The sequence below is a fragment of the Gouania willdenowi genome, chromosome 5 (genome assembly GCF_900634775.1).
Source record: "Gouania willdenowi chromosome 5, fGouWil2.1, whole genome shotgun sequence".
Taxonomy (NCBI): domain Eukaryota; kingdom Metazoa; phylum Chordata; class Actinopteri; order Blenniiformes; family Gobiesocidae; genus Gouania; species Gouania willdenowi.
The window spans coordinates 14,949,878-14,970,575 of record NC_041048.1 but is presented as its reverse complement, the minus strand read 5'-3'; the positions used below and the strand labels follow the sequence as shown (position 1 = coordinate 14,970,575).

Below are 20,698 nucleotides of genomic sequence, written 5' to 3'. Positions count from 1 at the left end.
AGAACAAGGAAGCAGACACACACAGCGGGAGGGCACGTGGGCAGAGGAGCATGTGGGTCGGGGGCAGAGGAGTGTGTGGGTGTCATTACTTGGTGGGGGTGGGGTGGGGGGTGGTTGGGGGCAGCTCTTACATTGCAGAGGGAATGCGTTCGGTGACGAGGTGAGTTGATGTCACTCGGGGTGGACGAGCGATCCCCGTCAGCCGCAGAGGCGTCAGAGATCACCGACGGCTGGCGGGAGTGGCAGGGGCTGATCCTGACCACAGCTACAGGTGCAACACACAAGCACACCCGCACATACACGTTGAAGACACCCTCAGTTAGTATGAGCCAGGAAACCACCCGTTAGTGAACACCAAGCAGCAGAGAGCACAGTGCTTTCAGAGCTCACCCTGTTTGTCGGTGGGGTGCCCGTGGTACAGGGTCTGCTGGCTCTGCCTGATGGCGGCCGTCAGCGGGAGGTCGGCCTGCATCACCCACTCCTGACTGCCGTTCACCACAGGCTCCGTGGGCATGGACACTGAGTGTCGTTTGGGTACGTCTTTAGTCAAAGTGGCTAATGACTGCTTAGCCTGAGAAACATAAGAAATAATATTAATACATCAGCTGTCACCACTTCATGGATCAGTCACAATGAAACGCTGCACCTGAAACAACACAGTGTTAATGAAAAGGGTCTAACTAATTCTGGTAGCTGGTAACATAGATAGAGGGGAATCCACTGTTTCTTTAGACAAGCAAAATACTTCTAGACTAAAAGCTTTCAGAGCTAAAACACTTTACTTAAGTTTTATACATAAAGGCTGACGTTATGCTGTCATTATGACATGACACCTGTCATAGCATGAATACAGTGTCATGAAGGCTGTCATTAAGTGTCATTTGTTACCCTAACCCCTCCTTCCTCCCTTCCTTCTACCCCTTACCCAAACCCCCGTACCTACCACCTTACCTTACGAACACAGCCGTTGAGTCTGAAAACATTAAATGAAAAAGCATTTTTCATATTTGACAGAAATATTTTCTTTATCAACTTGTAAATAAAATCTGCCAAAACAAGAATGCCGTTTTGTCTAAAGTTATTTAGACTTTGGTTGTAGTGCAAATAAAACAAACATATAATTGTTGTTTTCCCATGAGTTTATAAGAGAAGCCTTTATCTGGGAATTAGCACACATATCAGTGAGGAAGTAACAGTCTGTAAAAGGAGAACAGGAAGCTGGATGGATTTATTTTCTGTGTGTGTGTGTGTGTGTGTGTGTGTGTGTGTGTGTGTGTGTGTGTGTGTGTATAGACAGCACTGCAGCTCTGGCTCCAATGGGCCAACCAACAAATCTGATTTTATGCTGCTGCTTGACGTGAGGATCTGTGGGTGGCTGTGAATCGCCAAGGGAGGAGAGGGATTAATAACACAAAGACTGACAACTGAACCTCAGAACTAGCAGCATGGCATCTCCACCTAGTGAGAGTCTTCATGTTCTGACGGAGAGGAAAGAGGCAAGGGCACAAAGCAGAACATCGGAGCGAAGAGGAATCCACAGCCCACACCTCATCTTTGTTCATGCTTCATATGCCAGACAACGATGACATCACAGGGCTTGTAATACTTGGTGGAGGAGTGTGTGCGGGAGGTGACTCACCATGGTGAGCTCAGCCTCCAGTTCTTTGATCCTGTTCTCCTTCATGTCCATCTGAGAGCGCAGGGTGTTAGCTTGCTCTGTGGACTCTTTGGTTTGCCTCCTCAGGTCCCACTTCTCTCTCTCCAACATGTCCTTCTCTTTCGCTAAAGCTTTCACTGCGTCCTCGCTCTCCTGCAGAATCAACAGTCACTCACTGCGTGGGTCAAGGGTCACAAAACAGTCCACAGCTTGAAATGTCGGAAACGTTCTCTGTCTCAACCCTGATATCGATTGACGACAGGGTTGGGGTCAATTAATTGATGATTAATTACAATTATGGTATAATTATAATTGTATTAGCAATCTGTTGCTGTTGTAATCGTAATTAAAATGTTTTTCAGATACTTGACTTCGTAATTGTAATTGCCATGAACATTCTAAAAAATTTGTCAATTAAATTAAACTGGGGAACCACGTTACAGTACTACACATATGTAATTAACAATTATAAAAATGTTTCATATCGAGCTTACCCACATTTTACCATTTAAAAAAAATTAATTGTGGGGCATTCCGACACAGAAAAGGCTCAAATTCCCACACCAAAATTATTAATACCTATATTTTTATTGATTAGGAATCATAACAAGGAAACCAATAGATAGGAAAGAAAATATGTGATATATATTTGTTTTTGTGTATTTTACAGCTGATTTAGGACCTGTTATCGTAAGAGATTGTTAACTTTTATTAGGTTATTTATTTCAGGATCAATAATTGTAATTTGCAGCGTAATTATAATTGCATTTTTGAGGGTAAAAAATAATTATTTAATTGTAATTGAAAAAATATTGGTCACTGTTGACCCCAACCCTGACTGGCCTGTCTGACATTGCACGTCTCGTGGTTTACATCCACAGTTCAAAAGTATGTTGAATCATCAACAAAGTGATGTAAAGATGCTGGAAATTCCTCAAAACACATTATTTTTATTCAACTTATTCAAGCGACTGTCATCTGTTTATACATTTTATAAACTCTTGTTTTTGACTTATTTTCACTGTTGACAGTGACCAAAGTCACCAATTTTCATGCACAAAAAAAACCTGATAAGAGCTTTACCAAAGATCTGCCTCACCTTTCGGTGCTGGTCGTAGTTGCGTATAAACTCTCGCAGCTGCTCCTCTCGGCTCTCCAGTGTTGCGTACAGCTGCTGCATCTGACTTACCAAGTCTGCTTTCTCCACCTTTAGACGCTTACGGTCGGCTTTCATGGCTGCAACACACACAGATTTACACAGATGTATTTTATTGAAGATTGGAGAAATCCCAACAAAGTCCACTAAGGAAATTTGTGATTAAAACAATAATTTCTGTTTTATTTTCTAAAATAATTAATTAACCTCATTTAAGTAGGAATTCCAAATCAAATGAATAGACTACCAGTAGTTGTCTAATCGATATTTAACAACAGCTGAATAATAAAACAGATCCCTACAGGTTTGCAGGGGAGCCTATAGAGCCTACACCAGCGGGACTCGACTATATGATCTCTGCACTGGAGGGCAGCATTACTCAGCAGTAACATAGATCAATATTCTTCATTAATGTTTTTAAATGCATTTTTTGCTATCCACCAACTCTTCACATTTTTGGGGGACCTTTTGTCACTCTAATGCAAAACATAATAAACTCCAGTATTTGATTATATTACAGTGATTTGTTAGATTGGGATTCATCTGGTGGTGCTTCAGTCATTTATTTGTTAAATTTCCTGATTAGGGACTTGGTAGAGTGAGGAATTTCTTAGTTCCAAAATGTATGTTTCATATGGTGGGATTTGTGTGAAGACAGTTTTCCTTCTCTCTCTTTCTACTCTGGTTTTGTTGCATCAGAGAAAATGTGAGCACTTATATTTGGTGTTTGGAGGTGTGTGTATGTGTGTGCCTTGTATTTACCACAGTCAGCCACTAGCCAGCACTAGCTCCTCAAGGTAAAACTCTGTTGTTATGATATTGAAGAGAAGTGGACCACAGAAAAGGATGCAGACTAATTGTGAACTTGGACAAAGGCCCTAATTGTCATTAATTAATTCTAACAGATCTGGTTTGTACTCTATCTCCTCCAGAGAACTCCAGCAGTGACGTTCATTATTGGACTACTTTGCAGGCGGAGGAAGAAAAGACGTTCTCCTTTTAACAGCACAGATGTGTCACATTCACATTCCTTCTGTCAGTCTCTTCATATTTTACACTCAGTGTTTAAACCAGTTTTCCAGCAGTTGCACAACTTGTCACAAGCGTACAGTTAGACATTAAACATCGGCCCTCTATATTTTTTTCTTTTAAACTGTAGACAGACCATTATTCAGCGATCTAAATCTTCACGTATTGCAGAATGAAAACGAACAAAGTCAATAATATTTCAGAGCTAAGCTTATGAGTTATGATCGATGAACGTTTATTAAATCGAGCTAAACTTGGCAGCTCTGGGACAGGGGGAGTCGCCCTTTTAAAACTGAAAAATGTTAAACCTGTTCAGATGGAAATAAATGATATAATTCAAAATCCCATAACACGCAGCGATGCCAACTCTTGCAAAGCAATGAATATTATTTATTGTGTATTTGGTTTGTGTAGCTGTGTATTATAATGTGTGTGCATTGGTGTTGTCTCCTGACCTTGTAAGGCCTCCTTGGCGCGGCTCAGCTCTTGCTCCTTGTCTCCCAGTTGCGTGTGGAGCTCGGTGGCAGAGAGCTGGTTTGCAGAACAGCCTCCCTGTGTCTCCTCTAGGCCTTTACTCAGCATGTCCTTCATTTGCCTCAGCAGGTGGACCTCCTCCTGAAGCTGGACCAATTCTTCACGCAACAACACTGCAGGACACAAACAGTTTAAATTTAAAAGTGCTTTATAGTCATAAAGAAGAGGAAAAAACATAAAAAACAGTCATCAACATCCCCTGCCAGATTTGTTCTCATTATAACTCACAACCTTTTCCTAAATGTCCTAAATCTAAGAACTTAGATGTGTACATAAGAAAATGTTATCACATCAGAATATAAAATTACTAACTATCTTGAACGGTTTCTAAGAAAAGCTGTCCCCTTTGAGCAGAATAAAAACAAGTTCTGATGAACAACGTTCCCGTGGCCCGCGCCAAATAGCACGTACCACGTTCCTGAGAATTCAGTGAAATTACTTGGTTCCGCAAAGTAAAACAAATGAAATTGTGCAACGTAAAATTGTAATCTACGTTGAATTGCCTTTGAAATGATATATCACACGACTATGTTCCTATAAATTTAGAAATTACCTGTAGGTCCTCGGGCCCCTGTCCCTCCCCTTTTTAAAAAGGTCTCCTAGAGGGTGTTGACATCCGCTCATAGAATATCAATGTGAAATCACAGCCCAATTCAATGAGCATTGATGGCGGAGTAGTCATTTAAAATATGGGGCCCCAGGGGGCCCCCCTGTCGCCCCTGTAGCACATACGGAGTAATGGGCACCATTCATATATTGTTATGTGTCAATGATTCGGGATCACCAACTGTCGCAATATTTGACTCACAACTAAATGAGAAAACGACTTTGATGGAAGTTACCAAAAAAGGGGGGTGGGCCCCCGGGCCCCTAATTGAATTGTGTGAAGCATAATCGTAATCTACGTTGCATTATCTTTAAAAAAACGATATATATCACACCTATGTTCCTATAAATTTGGAAATTACCGGAAATGGGGGGTGGGCCCCGTACCCCATTTTTAAAAAAGGGCTGAGAGAGTCTCATCATATTCATTCATAGAGTGTTCATACCAAACTGCATTCCGATCTAACAAGAACTAACAGAGGAGTAGTCATTTGAAAAATGTGGCCCCCGGGGCCCCCTGGTGCCCCCGTAACGCGTACGGGGTAATGGGTCCCATTTATTTATTGGTATGTGCCAATGATTCAATACCACCAACCGCAAATAAATGAGAAATCGACTTTAATTTTTTTTTTCTTTTGGGGCCCCTTGGGGGGAAAAAATAATTGCGCGCTTCTCATTTTCAAACTCCATCAACGTATTGATACCCTGAGGCCACACACCGAATTTGGTTATGCCATCTTAAACAGTTTCTGAGAAAAGCTGTCCCCTTTAACTCGGACGCATAGACGGACACACGGACGGACGCACAGACGGATGCACGGAGCTCACACCTACATCCCCCTTCCACTTTGTGGTGGGGATAATAAAGAGAGAGGACTGAAATGAGGGATGGATGCTGGAAAATAGGAATGCGTTGGGGGTGATGATATTTTATTTGACTCAGCAGTATCAGCATTTCCTATTTCCACAATAAGCATATCCCTCTGTGAGCCAAGGCCAACAGTGAACGCTGAGTGACGGACCAACGACTGGAACTCATCACTGAAGTGTGTAAATGGGAAACAGCCGCCTGTGCAGCCCAGTGTTTCCCATCTCCAGTGCCATGCCTCACCACCCTCAAAGGGAAACAGAGGGACAAACAGGAGGAGAATCATCAGCAGCAGCGGCTGGTGGACCTGCTAGTGGACAGCTGGGAGAACAGCCAAGAAAGTTGGATCCCGCTAAGAAGAGGAAAGCACTGACTTCAACTTTGGAATAATAAACTGAAAAAACAACAATATTCAAAATGTTCCTTCTGTTAACTAATGACCGTGTAGTAAGAACATGGCGATGTATACACAAGTGAACCACAGCAATAGTCAAGGTTAAACTCTTAAACAGTGTTGTTGTGGTGAAAATTTTAACTGAATCCTAATTAAAATCCTAATCCTCAACATTCATTCACATTTACACACCAAACATATTGGAAATCAGAAATCATGGACAGGGTATTATCAGTGCTTTAAATCCAGTGCTGTCCTTTCTATAGGCGGAGCTTGATATGCATGGTGTGTTTCCTATCGACGGCACTTTCATCACAGGATTATTTTATATAAAATTATATTAAATTAGAATTTAATTCTAGTCAGTCTTTTAACTAAAATGCAACTTAGTTTCAGTCAAAATGTTGTAATCGGGATCATTTCAGTTATATTCTAGTTTTAGTTAACTAAATGACAGATACTGTCAATGAAAATATACAGTTTATGCATTTTTAAAAATGCCATTAACATTTATCAACCTGGTATTAGATGTATTAATGTTTGTAAATACAAATTTGACCACATGATCACATGAGTTCTGAACTGGATTTTGTCCCATGTAACGAAAATATAGTTTAGTTTTTATTAGTCGACGAAAAATGATATATTCTGATATAGTTTTAGTTCACGTATTTTTTTACATTAGTAATAGTCTCATTTTATGTGACTTGAAAAAATGTATTTGACAAGCATTTTAGTCAACAAAATTAACAAAATTAAAAAAATATTTATTGGGTTAACTTTTAGTTTGGGATTTTTTTTTTTTCTTGCACAAAATTATATCAATGAATGCAATAATATTTTAATGTGAGAAATATTGGGATATATTTGTAATTTCAAAATCTTCATCTCATCTGAAAATGGTAACAACTACAAAATGTAACATATTAAAGCTGCACTACCTGAATCTTGAACCATGACATGAATTTGAACTGTAAATCCCGCCCCCCACTCTGATAGTCCCTCCCAGTCTGCCAGTCTCCTCCTATCACGGAAGTGCACAAAATCGCGCACGAAAGCTGAACGTGCACTATCGGTAAAATACGTTGCCACGCAAAGGGATTGCACATAAAATATAGGAAAATTAAACATTAGATTACCTGTCTAGAAGGAAAACAGCCACTTGCGCGTCCAAAGTTAGTCCAAGACTGAAAACAAGTTCACGCGATGCACACGCTTCACTATATATCGCGGCAGCCAATGAGGAGGCTCCTTTATGGGCTCTGCTCACCCCTCCTTTCTCTAAATACTGTGATCGGAGCTGGAAGGGGGTGACCGCCAAGATATTGTCTTCTGGGGTTTTATTAATTAAAATACTTAATTATAAGGCACAGACAGCACGCAGACGTACAATTTTTTCAGAAATGATTACTTTTACGATATATATGATGCTAATAAGAATTTTTTTTTAATGAAAGAAAATAAATCGAGTATCTCAGCTTTAAATTGACTCAATATATGTTTTCTTTTTAGCGTACGGATTAAGTGAGACTGACTGTGTGCATTGCAAAGATAGCTTTTCTTAGTCCCGTGCACATCCTCTTAACATTCAGCAGTTTCCCATAAAAAATCAGAAGTAAGTGTGAATGCATAAAAGTGTTTGTGTGAGAATGGGAGCTTTGTGCAGGCCTGCAGCCAGATGTTGGAGGGCTGCAGCAGCTGCGATAAGAAAGGAAGGGACAGTCCATCGGTCTCTGTCAGAGCAGCGTTACGGAGACTCACCAGGCAGCTCTGCTCTGCTCTGCACGTGACTAAGACTGAAGAGAGCAATCCTTTATGTTCTTTTTCTTACATTTATCTCTTTACATGCAGACTTCTTCTCATGGTTAGCTTTGGTGCTGCTTGTTGGTCTGAGGTGAACACAATTTCATTTTGAAGTGCTTTGTTCTTCCCCAAGTCATAAAAATGCTATCAAGACAATCTATATTAGGAAACTCATATTTCAGTCAACATGAGCCAATCTGAGTTTATAATAATGTATTTTTAACACATACACAAGCTTTAACTAATGTGGGATGATGTGCTTCTGCTTTAAATCAATAAAACAAAGTGTGGGAGAATTGTCTATGAAGTGCTGAAAGTGTGCAACAGAAATCTATGAGTTAATTCCAATTTTTTTTTTGCTTTTTCAAACATAATCAATGCAGAGAAATAAAAAATTCTCCTTCCGGTGCTTCAGATAACTTATTAAAAGGCGCTGACACAGTCGAGTCATATACTGTCCACACTTATAGATACATCTATAGCCAATCTAAAAAAGCTATTTATAATGGAAGGAATCCTCTGCACTGCATGCAGTTGTATATGCTCCACATTCTGAATGGTGCAGCCAGTTTAGCCAAGCTATTAGAGTCCTCCCACATGTGAAGTGAAACCCACACTTCTTTCCCACTCAGCAGTGGCCTGTTCAATGAACTCATCATCCAAGCCTCCCATTAGAGTGTCCATCAAAGCCTGTCAATTACACAGTGGAATGGCTCAAAACATGCAGCAGCTGAGGGTGGAGAGCACTGAGTGCCCGGGGGCTCAGAGACCACCTCTGGTGAAGTGCTGGCTAAAAACATGTGGATTGGTCAACCTGAACGAGTCTCCTATGAAACTAATGACATATTGAATAAATGAAGGATTAATTCTGTTAAAACACAATTCTGCTGTACAAAACAGAACTAGAGATGAGACACACGTGTTGAAGCAGTTTTTTGAGTCAAACATCCACGCTTATTATTTTACTGTGATCATCATAGATGACTTTTTTCTTTCAGTATAGCAATACATTTTAATTGTTTTTTTTAATGTTAAAATTATCCTAAATGACAGTTTTAATAGAATTTCCATGTCAATTACAACACATTTTTTTTCTAATTAAAAATACAATTATAAATAAAACATAATTGTAATTAATTGCGTAATTACAATTATAATTGACCCCAACCCTGCCTGACACACTGTTCCATCAGTTTCGCTGTCACATACTGTACAAACACATTGACCTTTTATTTTTGCTTTGATTTGTGTCCTCAAAGCCTTGAGACGCAGAGCTCGCTTATACATTTGACACTTGTACTAGAATTAAAACTTGTTCCTATTATATTTTGTTATGTGCGAGCTGCTGGTTTGAAACCCACTCCTTTCTAACATGTTGGTGTCATGTCCTCAAGGACACCTGTCCTTCATCGCCCTGTGACAGGGGTCTGCAACCTGCGGCTCTGGAGCCTCATGTGGCTCTTTGACTCTTTAGCAATGGCTCCCGATAGCTTTCAAAAACTTAATAAAATAATTCATTATTATTTCTTACAGAGGGTATTGATGAATAATGACATTAACTTCAAATAAAATTAGGATAAAAACAATTTGTTAACCTAAAAATAAATCACATTGTGCAATAACTTGCGCCTGTGGCTAACCTTAAGTTGTAATGAAATCCCTGGTAAGATAACTAAACTAACAAAAAGACTATTCTGGAAGAAAATAGATATGTTGCAAGAAATTAAATCCATTAATTATTTTACATCATTTCAACTTTATAGAATTTTATACACTGTATTGTTTGTATTGAGAAGGTTTTTTTTCTTTTTCTTTTTTGTCCCGGCTCCAGAAGGACTTTAATCCTGGCGAGATTAGGCAAAATGGCTCCTTTGAGAGTAAAGGTTGCTGACCCCTGCCCTGTGACAACACTGGTGGTTGGATGGGCCATAGACAGGAAAATGGCAGCTATGCTTTTGCAGGTTTTTGTAACGTAAGTGCTTTGAGTTTCTGCGGAGATAAAAAATGTTCAATATACATCCAACTGACATTTTTGTATTACACTTACATTATACGTTATTTATTATTAACATGTAATGTTTGATAATTACTCCAACATTTTTACAAGTACAGATTTAACTAAATTAGTTTACTTTGAGAGAATTTCAAAGGGTGTCATATTATGATTGAATTCATGTTCTTACGGTAGGTTTATTAATTGCCAGTGTATTTTTTCTTCATATTTAATTTGGTGGACTATCTGTAATGGCAGTACAAAAATGGTTAGAGAGTTTTTACAAATATGTGGAATATACTCGTTCTTTGTTAAAAGTAAAATCTAAAACTATAATTAAACTTAATCAGAATCTGCAGATCTTTTCACATTAAACGTACGGTCAATTGTTCAGCATCATTTTGCAGACACATTAATTGTCCCGAGCGAAGAGTTTGAGCCCCAGTTTAACTAAAGAACATCTGAACAGTAACGACAGATTTCTCAAAACCTGAAACCAAGTTTTTCTTTTCCATGAAACTTTATCAAGAGAACCAGTTCCCCGCCTGCTCGTATATTTGAAAGTAGAAGATAAAAACAACACAGGACAATTGGGATCGGTGTCAAATATCTGTGAGGTGACGGCAGCCAACTGCTCTACCCTGAGGAGCTACGATGACAGCGGCTGTCACCTGACGGTTCATGTCTGTGTGCGAGTGTCGGTTTGTACGCTGGGTCTTCAGCTATTTCTGTCCACAGTGCTGTGGGATCCTGTCCTCATGTATGGTTTTATTATTACTGGATAACAAGATCCCATTGCACTTGTAGCTTTACTGTGTCAAATACCATTTAGAACATTTAGTTACATTAAGTTATTCATTTTACATTGACAACATGATCAAAACCTACCAGCCACGTGACAGAGACATCGAGGTAAGACATTCTGGTTAAACAACTTTTTCTTCCATAAAATAAACATGTCGACTAAAACATGTCAAAGATAAGACTGCAGTTATTTCTGTGGCTGTGCAGAGAAAAAAAAACACAATCCAAACTTTACAAAAACTGTAGCCAACAGTTCTCTGCACTAACGGAGCAGTTTTCTTTAAAAGGATTAAGTGTTAAGTGGTAAAAATGTCACCTTTTTAACAGATTCTATGGCGGGGGATTTGAAACTTGTCAAGTTCTGCTGATATTTGTTTATTCGTTTTCATAAATTTTTGTATTCATTCGTTCAAAATAAATAATCCACATGCACCAAATACATTTAACTTTGTGCTGCTTTATGCTGTTAGTGTTGCAAATAGTGGATGATGCACTAAGAGATTGTGTGCGAGTTAAAATCAGGAAAACTAGTTTGTAGGAAGGAAAGGCTGCAAGAAGTGACATGGCAGGTGGTTTATATGATGTAGCGTGATATTAAAGAAAGGCAAGTTCCTTTTACATGCATCAAAATGTATTTGTGCAAATCAAAGCCCTCTTCAGAACAATGTCAAATGTGACCAATGGTTAGTGGGAACAAACACACAGAATAAAAAAAAAAAGCTTTTCTGCAGGCGTCTGACATGAGTAGAGCAACAGGATACGTCTTTTAAAGGTCAAAGTAAATAAAAAAGAAGTGTCTAGTATCTTATTATATTTCATATTTTTTTAATTTCTTTTTTATTGACTAAAAAAGTGCAAAGTCTTAAAAATTGTCATATTTTTTAAAACGATTCTTTAAAGTGATGGATTTGATAGAAGCTGGCTGTTTTTGTGCAGTTAGCCACTGTTGATGCAATGCCTACATCAATTTACTGACATTTATCAAGTCTGATTTCATTCTTGAATCTAGATCTAAAAACTAAACGTAAACTTGCGTAAAAATCAAGTTTACATTTACAAGGTGAGATGACCATAAGCAGAAGAAGTATCACGTCCTCGTCCATTAACCAACCAAAATAAATGAAAGCATTTACTGTAATAAAGAGTCTTATGACGGTGCAGTGTGAAAAATGAAAACCTGACTGCGAACAGCCTCTCATGCATCACAAATGTAATTTTGTATAATCTGTTATGATCTTCATTTTAATAATCCGCGCTTTGAAGTGTCAAACTTGGTGAGAGATGACGTCTTATAAGATAGCGTGAGTGTGCTGGTGGGTGGCTATTTCTGCTCTGTATGATGAGACGAGCATACATTTATTTTACGCTGCGGCCTCCACTATTTACTGCTAAACAAGTCTGTTAAAACTATTTAAAGAGGAAACTGTGTAATTTATATGCTTTTACATCACAGCTAGTGATTAAAGACACATTTAGGAGGGTTAAAATGATTTATGACGTGCATAAAAGACCTACAGTAGAGTATTGTGTTCCAGCATTAAATATACTTCCAATTCCAAGTGGACATTTGAGGCAAAGTAATTACTGCAATTTTATTTTAGATAGACATTTTTACAGGTACTTTTTGAGTGGAGTAAACATTCACTGTAGCAGTTTTCCTGCTTTAACACACATATTTTGACATATTTTGACATGATGAATTCATGTTGGGTGTGGGATACATATGTATGTGTATATACGTATATATACATATGTGTGTATCCATAAAATGAAGAGTCCGTCCTTAAGACTGCTCTACTGTAAAGTGTCTTGAGATACCATTGGTTATGATTTGGCGCTATACAAATAAAAGATTGATTGATTGATTGATTGACATACATGGTGACAACCTGCAGAACAGTAGAACACTCCATGCTGAAGCCAATCAGCCTGTAATACATGTGATGCAAAGATTCCTGGAGATGCGGATGTGAAGGAGACATTTTTAAACTTAGTTCTCATCTTTACTGTTAAACTGTTGCATGTCATATGTGCTTTATTGTCTTGTAAAATTATTATTGGTACAGCAATTTAACTTGGATAAGAACGCAAATAGTCTTCATCAGTCTGTGAACAATGGATAGCAATGGTCAATGGTCTAATGTAAGGTTGTTTGGATTGTTGGCACGCTTTATGTGGATTTCAGTGATATTAATACATTACATATTGTACATGGTGACACTGTTTTTAGTTGTTATGCTGCAAATGAGTGGAACAAACTGCCAGCAGAGCTAAACATTTTTAAATCCAGGTTAAAGGCACTCTTTGTATCTACTGTGTACGACTGAGAGGGAGCTTTTTAGTCATAATATTGTTGATTTAGTGTTTTTACTGCTGATGTTAAATGTTCTTATTGACTTTTAAACTGTTAAAAGTTTTCCGTTGCACTTTTTAATCACGTAAATTACATTAAATTGCCCTGTGTATGAAATGCTCTGTACAAATAAATTTGCCTTGCGTTGCCTATTTTTTAAATAAAACAAATTTACATCAAGAAAATGTATAAGTCAATGACTTCTCATGTAAAAACGTTTTATTATATTATTTAATGGTTTACAATTCCATTCATAGGCCATTAAAGTTGAATATCATCCATTAATGGTTCATTTGGAAAAAAAATTCTTTATTGGCACATCTGCAGTTTACTGCATTTGATCTGAATGTATAATTATTTAAACCAGAGTAAATCTACTAACTATATAAACAGTATAGTAAACTAAATAGACGTCTTTTATATTTGCAGTGTATTGTCAAGTATCTGCATGGGTTACATCATTGTTGAAATGAGAATCGCCAAAAGCACTTCCAAAGCTTCTCAGAACTGGGAGCAGGACTGGGCGCTCTTGTTGGGTCTTGTTAAAAAAATCAGGAAGCCGAGCTGACAAAAAAAATAACGTTCCCCGGTCAAACAGGTCTGAAAGCTTGTGAAGCGTCTTACATCAACTCATAATAAAAAGTGTCTTTCCTCAAAGAGACTTTCTCAGATCTATGAGGCGTCTGTTTACAAGTTAAACAAAAAACGCTTTGCCGGGATTTATGAATCTGCTCAGTTTGACGCACAAATCTGTCACAAAGACGAGAAGAAAATGGAAAAGGGGGGGATGGGATATAAAAGGATCACATACAAACACCTTTATCCCCGCAGAAGCACCCTGCTAAGTCTTAAATCAGGGAGTGTTTGGGAAGCATATTCATAAGTAGAGTGTAGCGATTAGCTGGCACTGGAGGCAACAGTGAGTGCTGTGTGAAGGGAGTGGGCTGTTCATATGGCATTAGACATACATCCAGCTACAAATAGCAGTGAAATCTCTGAGTAGCCTTTTTTTTCTCGTCTTTAGTGAAATCAACAGAACGAATGTCAGCACACACTGAACACCAGAGGACTGTACTTTTTATACCCTGGGAAGTCTCCACACGTTTAAGTCATAAATCCACTGCATCAAATTGTCTCTGTCCCTACAGGCATTTGTCAACCTATTTTGGCACACGTTATGGATTTAAAAAAAGTAACATCATAATACAATAATTTAACTCATTCCAAATTTGTTTGTAAGATGTTAAGCCTTTTCTATTTTTCAGTTTAAAATTAGTTACGTTAACTGGACTTGAAATTTGGCTTGAAAGCTAAACGTTGCAAGCCAAAATTCATGTCCAGCGGCCTTAAAGTAGAACTAAGTAACTTTTTCACCTTAACAAATCCTTCTCGTAGTCCCTCTGAGGGTAATACAAGTGTTCATGGGGTGATTGCGGGGGTCTTTCATCTCCCCCTTCTGTCTCTGGCCAGAAAACCACACTTGCAACTTTCCCTGCCTCCGAGCCAGTACCAGTCTCACAGCTCTGTTCCCATTACAAGACGTACTGCTTTACGACAGCCCAATACACACTAATGCTAGACTATCACCAGCCCCGTGGCTGCTCAGGGTTGTCTACAAATTCACTTTTCTTAAACTTACATCATGGCAGAGCCAGTAAAAAAAAGGCAGAGAAGACTTTTGTCCGAGGAGGGGAGGAAAAAAAAAACAGGAATCGGATCGACAGAGGGCTCAAACACAAATCCACTTGGGGAAGGCACATGCTGGCATTTGTTTACATTACTTATTTTTTTTTAGATCATGTTCGATAGTACCCAACTCTTCAGACATTTCTTCATGTTATCCTTCTTCTACCGTCTTGGGAGAGCTCCCACCCCACAGCATGTAGGCGGTCAGGAGTGTTTATGACAAAAACAAAACCAAAAGGGACCTTTAGTGGGAGCGCTAAGCGCAAGTTACTTAGTTGTGCTTTAACGAAGCTACCAGAATTATCATTTCCTGGATGACTGAGAACCTCCACAGACAGCGTGCATTTTTTGTTAATTATTAAGCGCGTTGTGTCTATGAAAAAGTGCCATATAAAACCCAATGCATTATCACGCATTCATTGCATCCCGTCTCGACTACTGCAGAAACATCCTCTTTGGTACAACCTCCACTCCTAAATAAACATCCAAAACGCAGCTGCCCCCCTCCTCACCCACACCCGTGACCACATCTCCTCTGTCCTCCAAAACTTCCACTGACTCCCTGTTCCTCAGCGCATCGAATTCAAACTCCTTCTCTCCCATAAAGCCATTAATAATCAGGCCCTCCCCCGCAGCCTCCATTCCTGAGATGAAAACCTCCTCACTGTCCAGGACCAAGCACAGAACCTGGGGGACAGAGATTTCTCTGTCGCTGCCCCCACCCTCTGGAACTCCCTCTCAAAACTCACCTGTTTCACTCAGCTTTTAACATTTAACCTCCCACTCACTCATTTCTCTCCTCTGAGTCATATTGTCTTCAATCAAGGTACTTGTTGTTTTTATGCTGTAAAGTGTCTGAGTGTCTTGAAAAGTGCTTTTAAATAAAAATCTATTATTATATTATTATTATTATTGTTTTTTGTAGCAATAGCAAGTTGCACCTTTTCCCTAAGGTGTGCAGCTCTGGGTTTGATTTTCCTCTTACTATTTAGACTTGGGGCGGTTATATCTCTGATTTCCTTCCAAAGTCTGAACTTCAGTCTCTAAATTGTCCTTTTAAGTGAATCTAGTGTGTATGACTGAGTGGGTAGTTACGAGCATTTGAAGTGTCTTTGTGTGTATTGGTTTCCTTACAATATTAATCTCTACACTGAACAAACCCAAAACGTAAAGGTACTTATACAGTACATTGAACAATAAAACCGTGGGTGGTTCACTTGCACAACCTTAATGAATTTCAAAGAGTTTTGATGGGGGGAACATGCAAACTCTACACAGGCCTTAATTGCTCCTATAAGGGTAGACGTAATAGAGAAAGGTATTGACGAGTATTGCGTCCACTTTCACTTTGGATTTCTATTACAGCTGAGCTCAGTTGACTAGTGCAGATAGCTGTAATTAATTCAAACATTTATTATGTGCAGATTAGGCCCCCTGGCTGAAATGTGCCACTGCAGGGACACCCCCACCCACCAACCCACCCACACACACACACACTTACTTTATGGACCAGACGATTCAGCCCTGCAATACTAAATCGTCTTTTTTAAAATGAAAGAACAGACAGCTTTTAATCACAGTTACATTGCATTAGGTTAACTGAAAAAGAAATACGCACTAACTAAAAACAACACAAAGTAAGTTGAACTTTGCCCTTAAAGCAACAACAGGAGTTTGTAAAGTAACAGCAGTGCTGCTGATCACTGTGTTTGACAGAAATCCCATTTAGTCTCGCTCTCGTTAATCTGATGACGAACGAAATATCATTCACTGAAATCTATAATATTCTGCTTCAGCCTAAACATGAACCCTGAACTCCCCTTTCTAATTGCTAAAACGATAATTAGAAAATCATTACCATTCTCCAAACTATAGCCAAAACAACTGCTGGAGGAGACGATAATGTTATATTTTTTTTAATGAGATAAAAACATTTTAGGCCTCATTATAAATAATTTGAAGATCATTTGCTGGAAAAAAGAGGTTAAAATTGTCGGGAAAAACCTTGTTTGATCTTCACTGTAAACACTCCATTTAGTGACATAGTTGGAAGTTTTTTACATTACATTGTGGGATGTGGACCGTAATCTCCAGCCGCTTTTATAGCGGCAAAATACAACACATTTTGCAAACAAGCATATCTAAAGGTCAACAATAAAAAATGTCTCCTTAACACATTTATAGATTAAAAGTAAACAAAAAACTGCAACTAAAGTGCTTCAGCTTTTAAAGGTGTTAAAGAGAGAATATATTGATCAAATCCAGCTAAGTGTCGAGAATATTTATCTAGTCAACTTAAACTGAAAACTGTGTGAAAAGTAATTGATCGTCCTTTATACTTTACAATCCAGTACAATCATACAGTACTGTACAAAAGTTCTGCGTTAAGCAAACGGTGGCAATAAAAAAATATGCTCAACCCCACACATCTCCATTACTTTGATAAAAGAAGAGCATCCCTAACCTGTGCTCACTATTACTGTGGCTCGAACCAAAAGTCATCATAATCCATTTGATGTGATGAGACCTTTGCTCCTTCATAAAAGGAGAAAGACGTAGTGGAATAAGTAATCAGTAGATGGGTTTTTTGGTTGAGATCTTGGCCATCAAGGACCAAAATGCCACAGAGCAATAAAACTGTGCCAACTCTTAGGATGGGACCAAACATCTGTCAGAATAAGACCTAGTCAGCAGAGAACAGGAAATGGACTTGGTTTTAGTAGCGACTCTTCCTCCCTCATGTCCTGAGGCAGGCCAGTGTAATCCACAGACTACATGTGGTGCCTGCCCTGCAGCTGCACCTCCTGCTCAGACTTGTGTATGAGACTTTCTTAACTTTATAGAAAGCTTTTGAGATACGTATGCGAACAACACACACTTGTTCTGAGCTAATTAATACTGAGGAACATACACACATAAAATGATGAAAGTATCAGTGAAAGCAACAACACACACACACACACACACAAATGACTGCAAAGAAGCATGTGTGAAGCGGTGGCATCATCCACGTCAAGTTCATCCTAATCTCCTGTCATTTTAAATATTGACCTCAGGGTTTAAAGTCCCGAGTCACATGGAGCACACACAAACCAAACATGGCTTCTATTAACACATAAACCCCTGCAACACACAACACCAACATATCCAAAGACATCAAATAAAAAATAATATAGTTTAATTAATGCTCTTTTATCAGGAGTTCTAAGCTAAGGAGTTCAAATATATACAGTATATGTTCTATCCCTGTCTTTAATCCTATTAATGCACACATATATATGCATAGGTTCTACGTTACCAACACATGAGAAAAGGTAGATGTTATTATTCCTTACACCATTTTCTTTCAGACTAGACAAGCTTTCCTCTGCTGAGCCTCTGACATCTTTAATACTGCACTGAATTAGTAAAGAGCAGCCGTAGCTGCAGTATAATACTTATAGGAGATTAAGAGATCATCCACATGAAAAAATCATATATAGGTCAAACTGTTGTTCTTATCTTTGGTAAAAGAACAAATGAAGCTAGGATGGGGACGAGATTTTTAATAAAGCGGCTTTTACACATGAATGATCTGGGCATTAAAAAGAACAGAAAATAACTCAGGTCAGAGTAACTATTATATTCATGTTTACCAAGTACAAGCACTTCATAATATTACGCTTCACATACTGTAGCCATCTCAGGACTCAGTTATTACTGTGGCCTTTCGAAGTGACGTAAACTACTTTTTATTTACAGCAATCTGTAAATATAATACAAATATAAAAACAATCTAAAGATAATGTGCTTTGTAGATTATAGCATTTTTGATCGTCATACCTTAATTTGATTTGTTATTTGTTACATATGGATCCAATCAGGTGTTATTGTGCTACAGTTTATGTTCTAATTCTCTAAACTGACATTGTGTTGTGCTGTAATGGAGTTACCGTACATAGTGCTGAGTATACGATCACTGACCAAACTCAAGCTGTTTAGATTAGAATCACTTTCCTCTCATGTAATAACAGCAGGTAAGCACGCTCAGAGTGAAGCTACACATTAACAGCCAAAGTTAACTTTATGATCACTGATAAGTCCAACCATCGCCAGTCCTCTCTCCGTCACTCACCCGCCTTCCCCTCCTCCTTCTCGGACCTCATGTCCTCCTTGGCGCACGCTCTGCTTGGCTCCACTGTCAACTGAGGTGTCGGCTCTCATAGCAGGTGAAAAACACACATGTACGTATGGGGCAGTGCACACACACCATTCAAACTCCACCACGCAGATCCCCAAATGCAGCCGGCCGCTCCCAGGCCTGTTCGCTGTGGCTCCACCCAGACAGGTTACCAGGAAGTGCTCCTCAGAGAGACTTCCCCCTTGTTTCTTTTCTATTGAGAGCAGCCAAGTTTTTCCCTCCACAGTACCTGCTCAGCCACTTATGAAACGCATTGGCAACAACCTTTCAGACACGCCCACTCCTGCTCTTCATCTCCGCACAAAGAGGAGGGGTGACAGGAATGTAAGCAGCTCCTTTGGCCTTTGGTAAATAACAAAGCAGGTGAGCCAGTGAAACTCTTGCTCCACCTGACGGCTGAAAGATATTGACTGCAAACCCAGTACAGACACATGAAACTCACTGTTAGACGGGAGGAGCCTGGGTCCATAGTACGTAGACTTACTCACACAGCTTCAGGCTCTTTAGACCTGAAACCTAAAGTCAATAACAAGCAGGGTTGTGGTCAATTATAATAATAATTAATTACAATTATGATGTAATTATAACTGTATCTATGGTTGAAAAAGAACGTTACAGTTGTAACCACTCTGATATCCACCAACCATTTATTTATGTCCCACAGTCATATATTTGCATTATTATCCTACATTGGTATTTATTTAGTTCTTACTGTGTGCTATTCTATTGTTGCCGTGTGAATTTCCCCTCTGGGGGATCCATAAAGGTCTATTCTAATCTAATCGTAATTGAATTGCAATTGACTTCAGGTAATTGACTTTGTAATTGTAATTGGCTTGACAATTCTATAAAAACTTTAATTTCATTAAATGCAAATCTCGGGAACCATGTTACAGTTCAATGACTTACAAATACGTAGATAAGAAATATTAAGATGGGTTTCATATCAACTTTTCCCACGACCTGTCAGTTCTCCTGAGAATCATTTTACCATCTCTGAAAAAAATGGTAACTCGAGTTATACTGACAGAAAAAAGGCTCAGATGCCGACACTAAAAATATAAATACCAATATATTAATGGATAAGGAAGCCAAACAAGGAAACCATGAGATGAAAAACAAAAAGCATGATGATTTTACAACCGACCCGTTGTCATGTACCTGTCAGATGCTAACAAAAAGCTAACACAACAGGAAGGTCACAATTCATGGAGTTATTTAATAAAGGTTCAGTAATTGTAATTTTAATTGTAATTCAAAAAAATGTCAGCCACCATAATCATAACTGATTTGTAATTGAACATGGATAATTCAAAACAGAATTATAATTGGAAAATGTAATTGACCCCAACCCTGGAAACAAGCAACTAGTTGAAAGAAAAGCGATAGAGATGCAGCTAAATTAATTCACGAAGCAAAGCAGGCCTGGACATAAGGTAATAATGAAATTTTGAAGTCATGAGCGTTCTAAAGGCAAAACAGGAATATTAAAAAGGGACAATGTGATTGTGTATGAAAAAAAAAATCTGTATTGGAGCAAAGTCTCCTGTATTAAGAAATTAAACAATGGTTCAAAGGAGCCGTGTCATTTTGTCCCATCTCTCAGAGGTTGAAAATGTTTTAGCACTGATGATC

The 20,698-nt window shown here is 38.7% G+C and overlaps 1 protein-coding gene across 3 annotated transcripts in view; it reads right to left on the bottom strand.

The window, feature by feature from the left end:
- kaznb (kazrin, periplakin interacting protein b) overlaps positions 1-20,698 on the bottom strand; it is a 108,160-nt gene that overhangs the window by 2,100 nt on the left and 85,362 nt on the right. Inside the window, exons 1-6 of one of the 3 annotated variants that reach the window (XM_028446421.1) lie at positions 18,998-19,307; positions 4,298-4,489; positions 2,757-2,893; positions 1,640-1,810; positions 391-571; positions 132-265 (exon numbers count right to left, since the gene is read on the bottom strand). In XM_028446421.1, coding sequence (XP_028302222.1) covers positions 132-265; positions 391-571; positions 1,640-1,810; positions 2,757-2,893; positions 4,298-4,489; positions 18,998-19,028 — 846 coding nt within the window. In that variant the 5' untranslated portion in view covers positions 19,029-19,307. Of the gene's footprint in view, positions 1-131; positions 266-390; positions 572-1,639; positions 1,811-2,756; positions 2,894-4,297; positions 4,490-18,997; positions 19,308-20,698 lie in introns of those variants that run through there. The other 2 variants (XM_028446419.1, XM_028446420.1) reach the window with 2 other exon arrangements.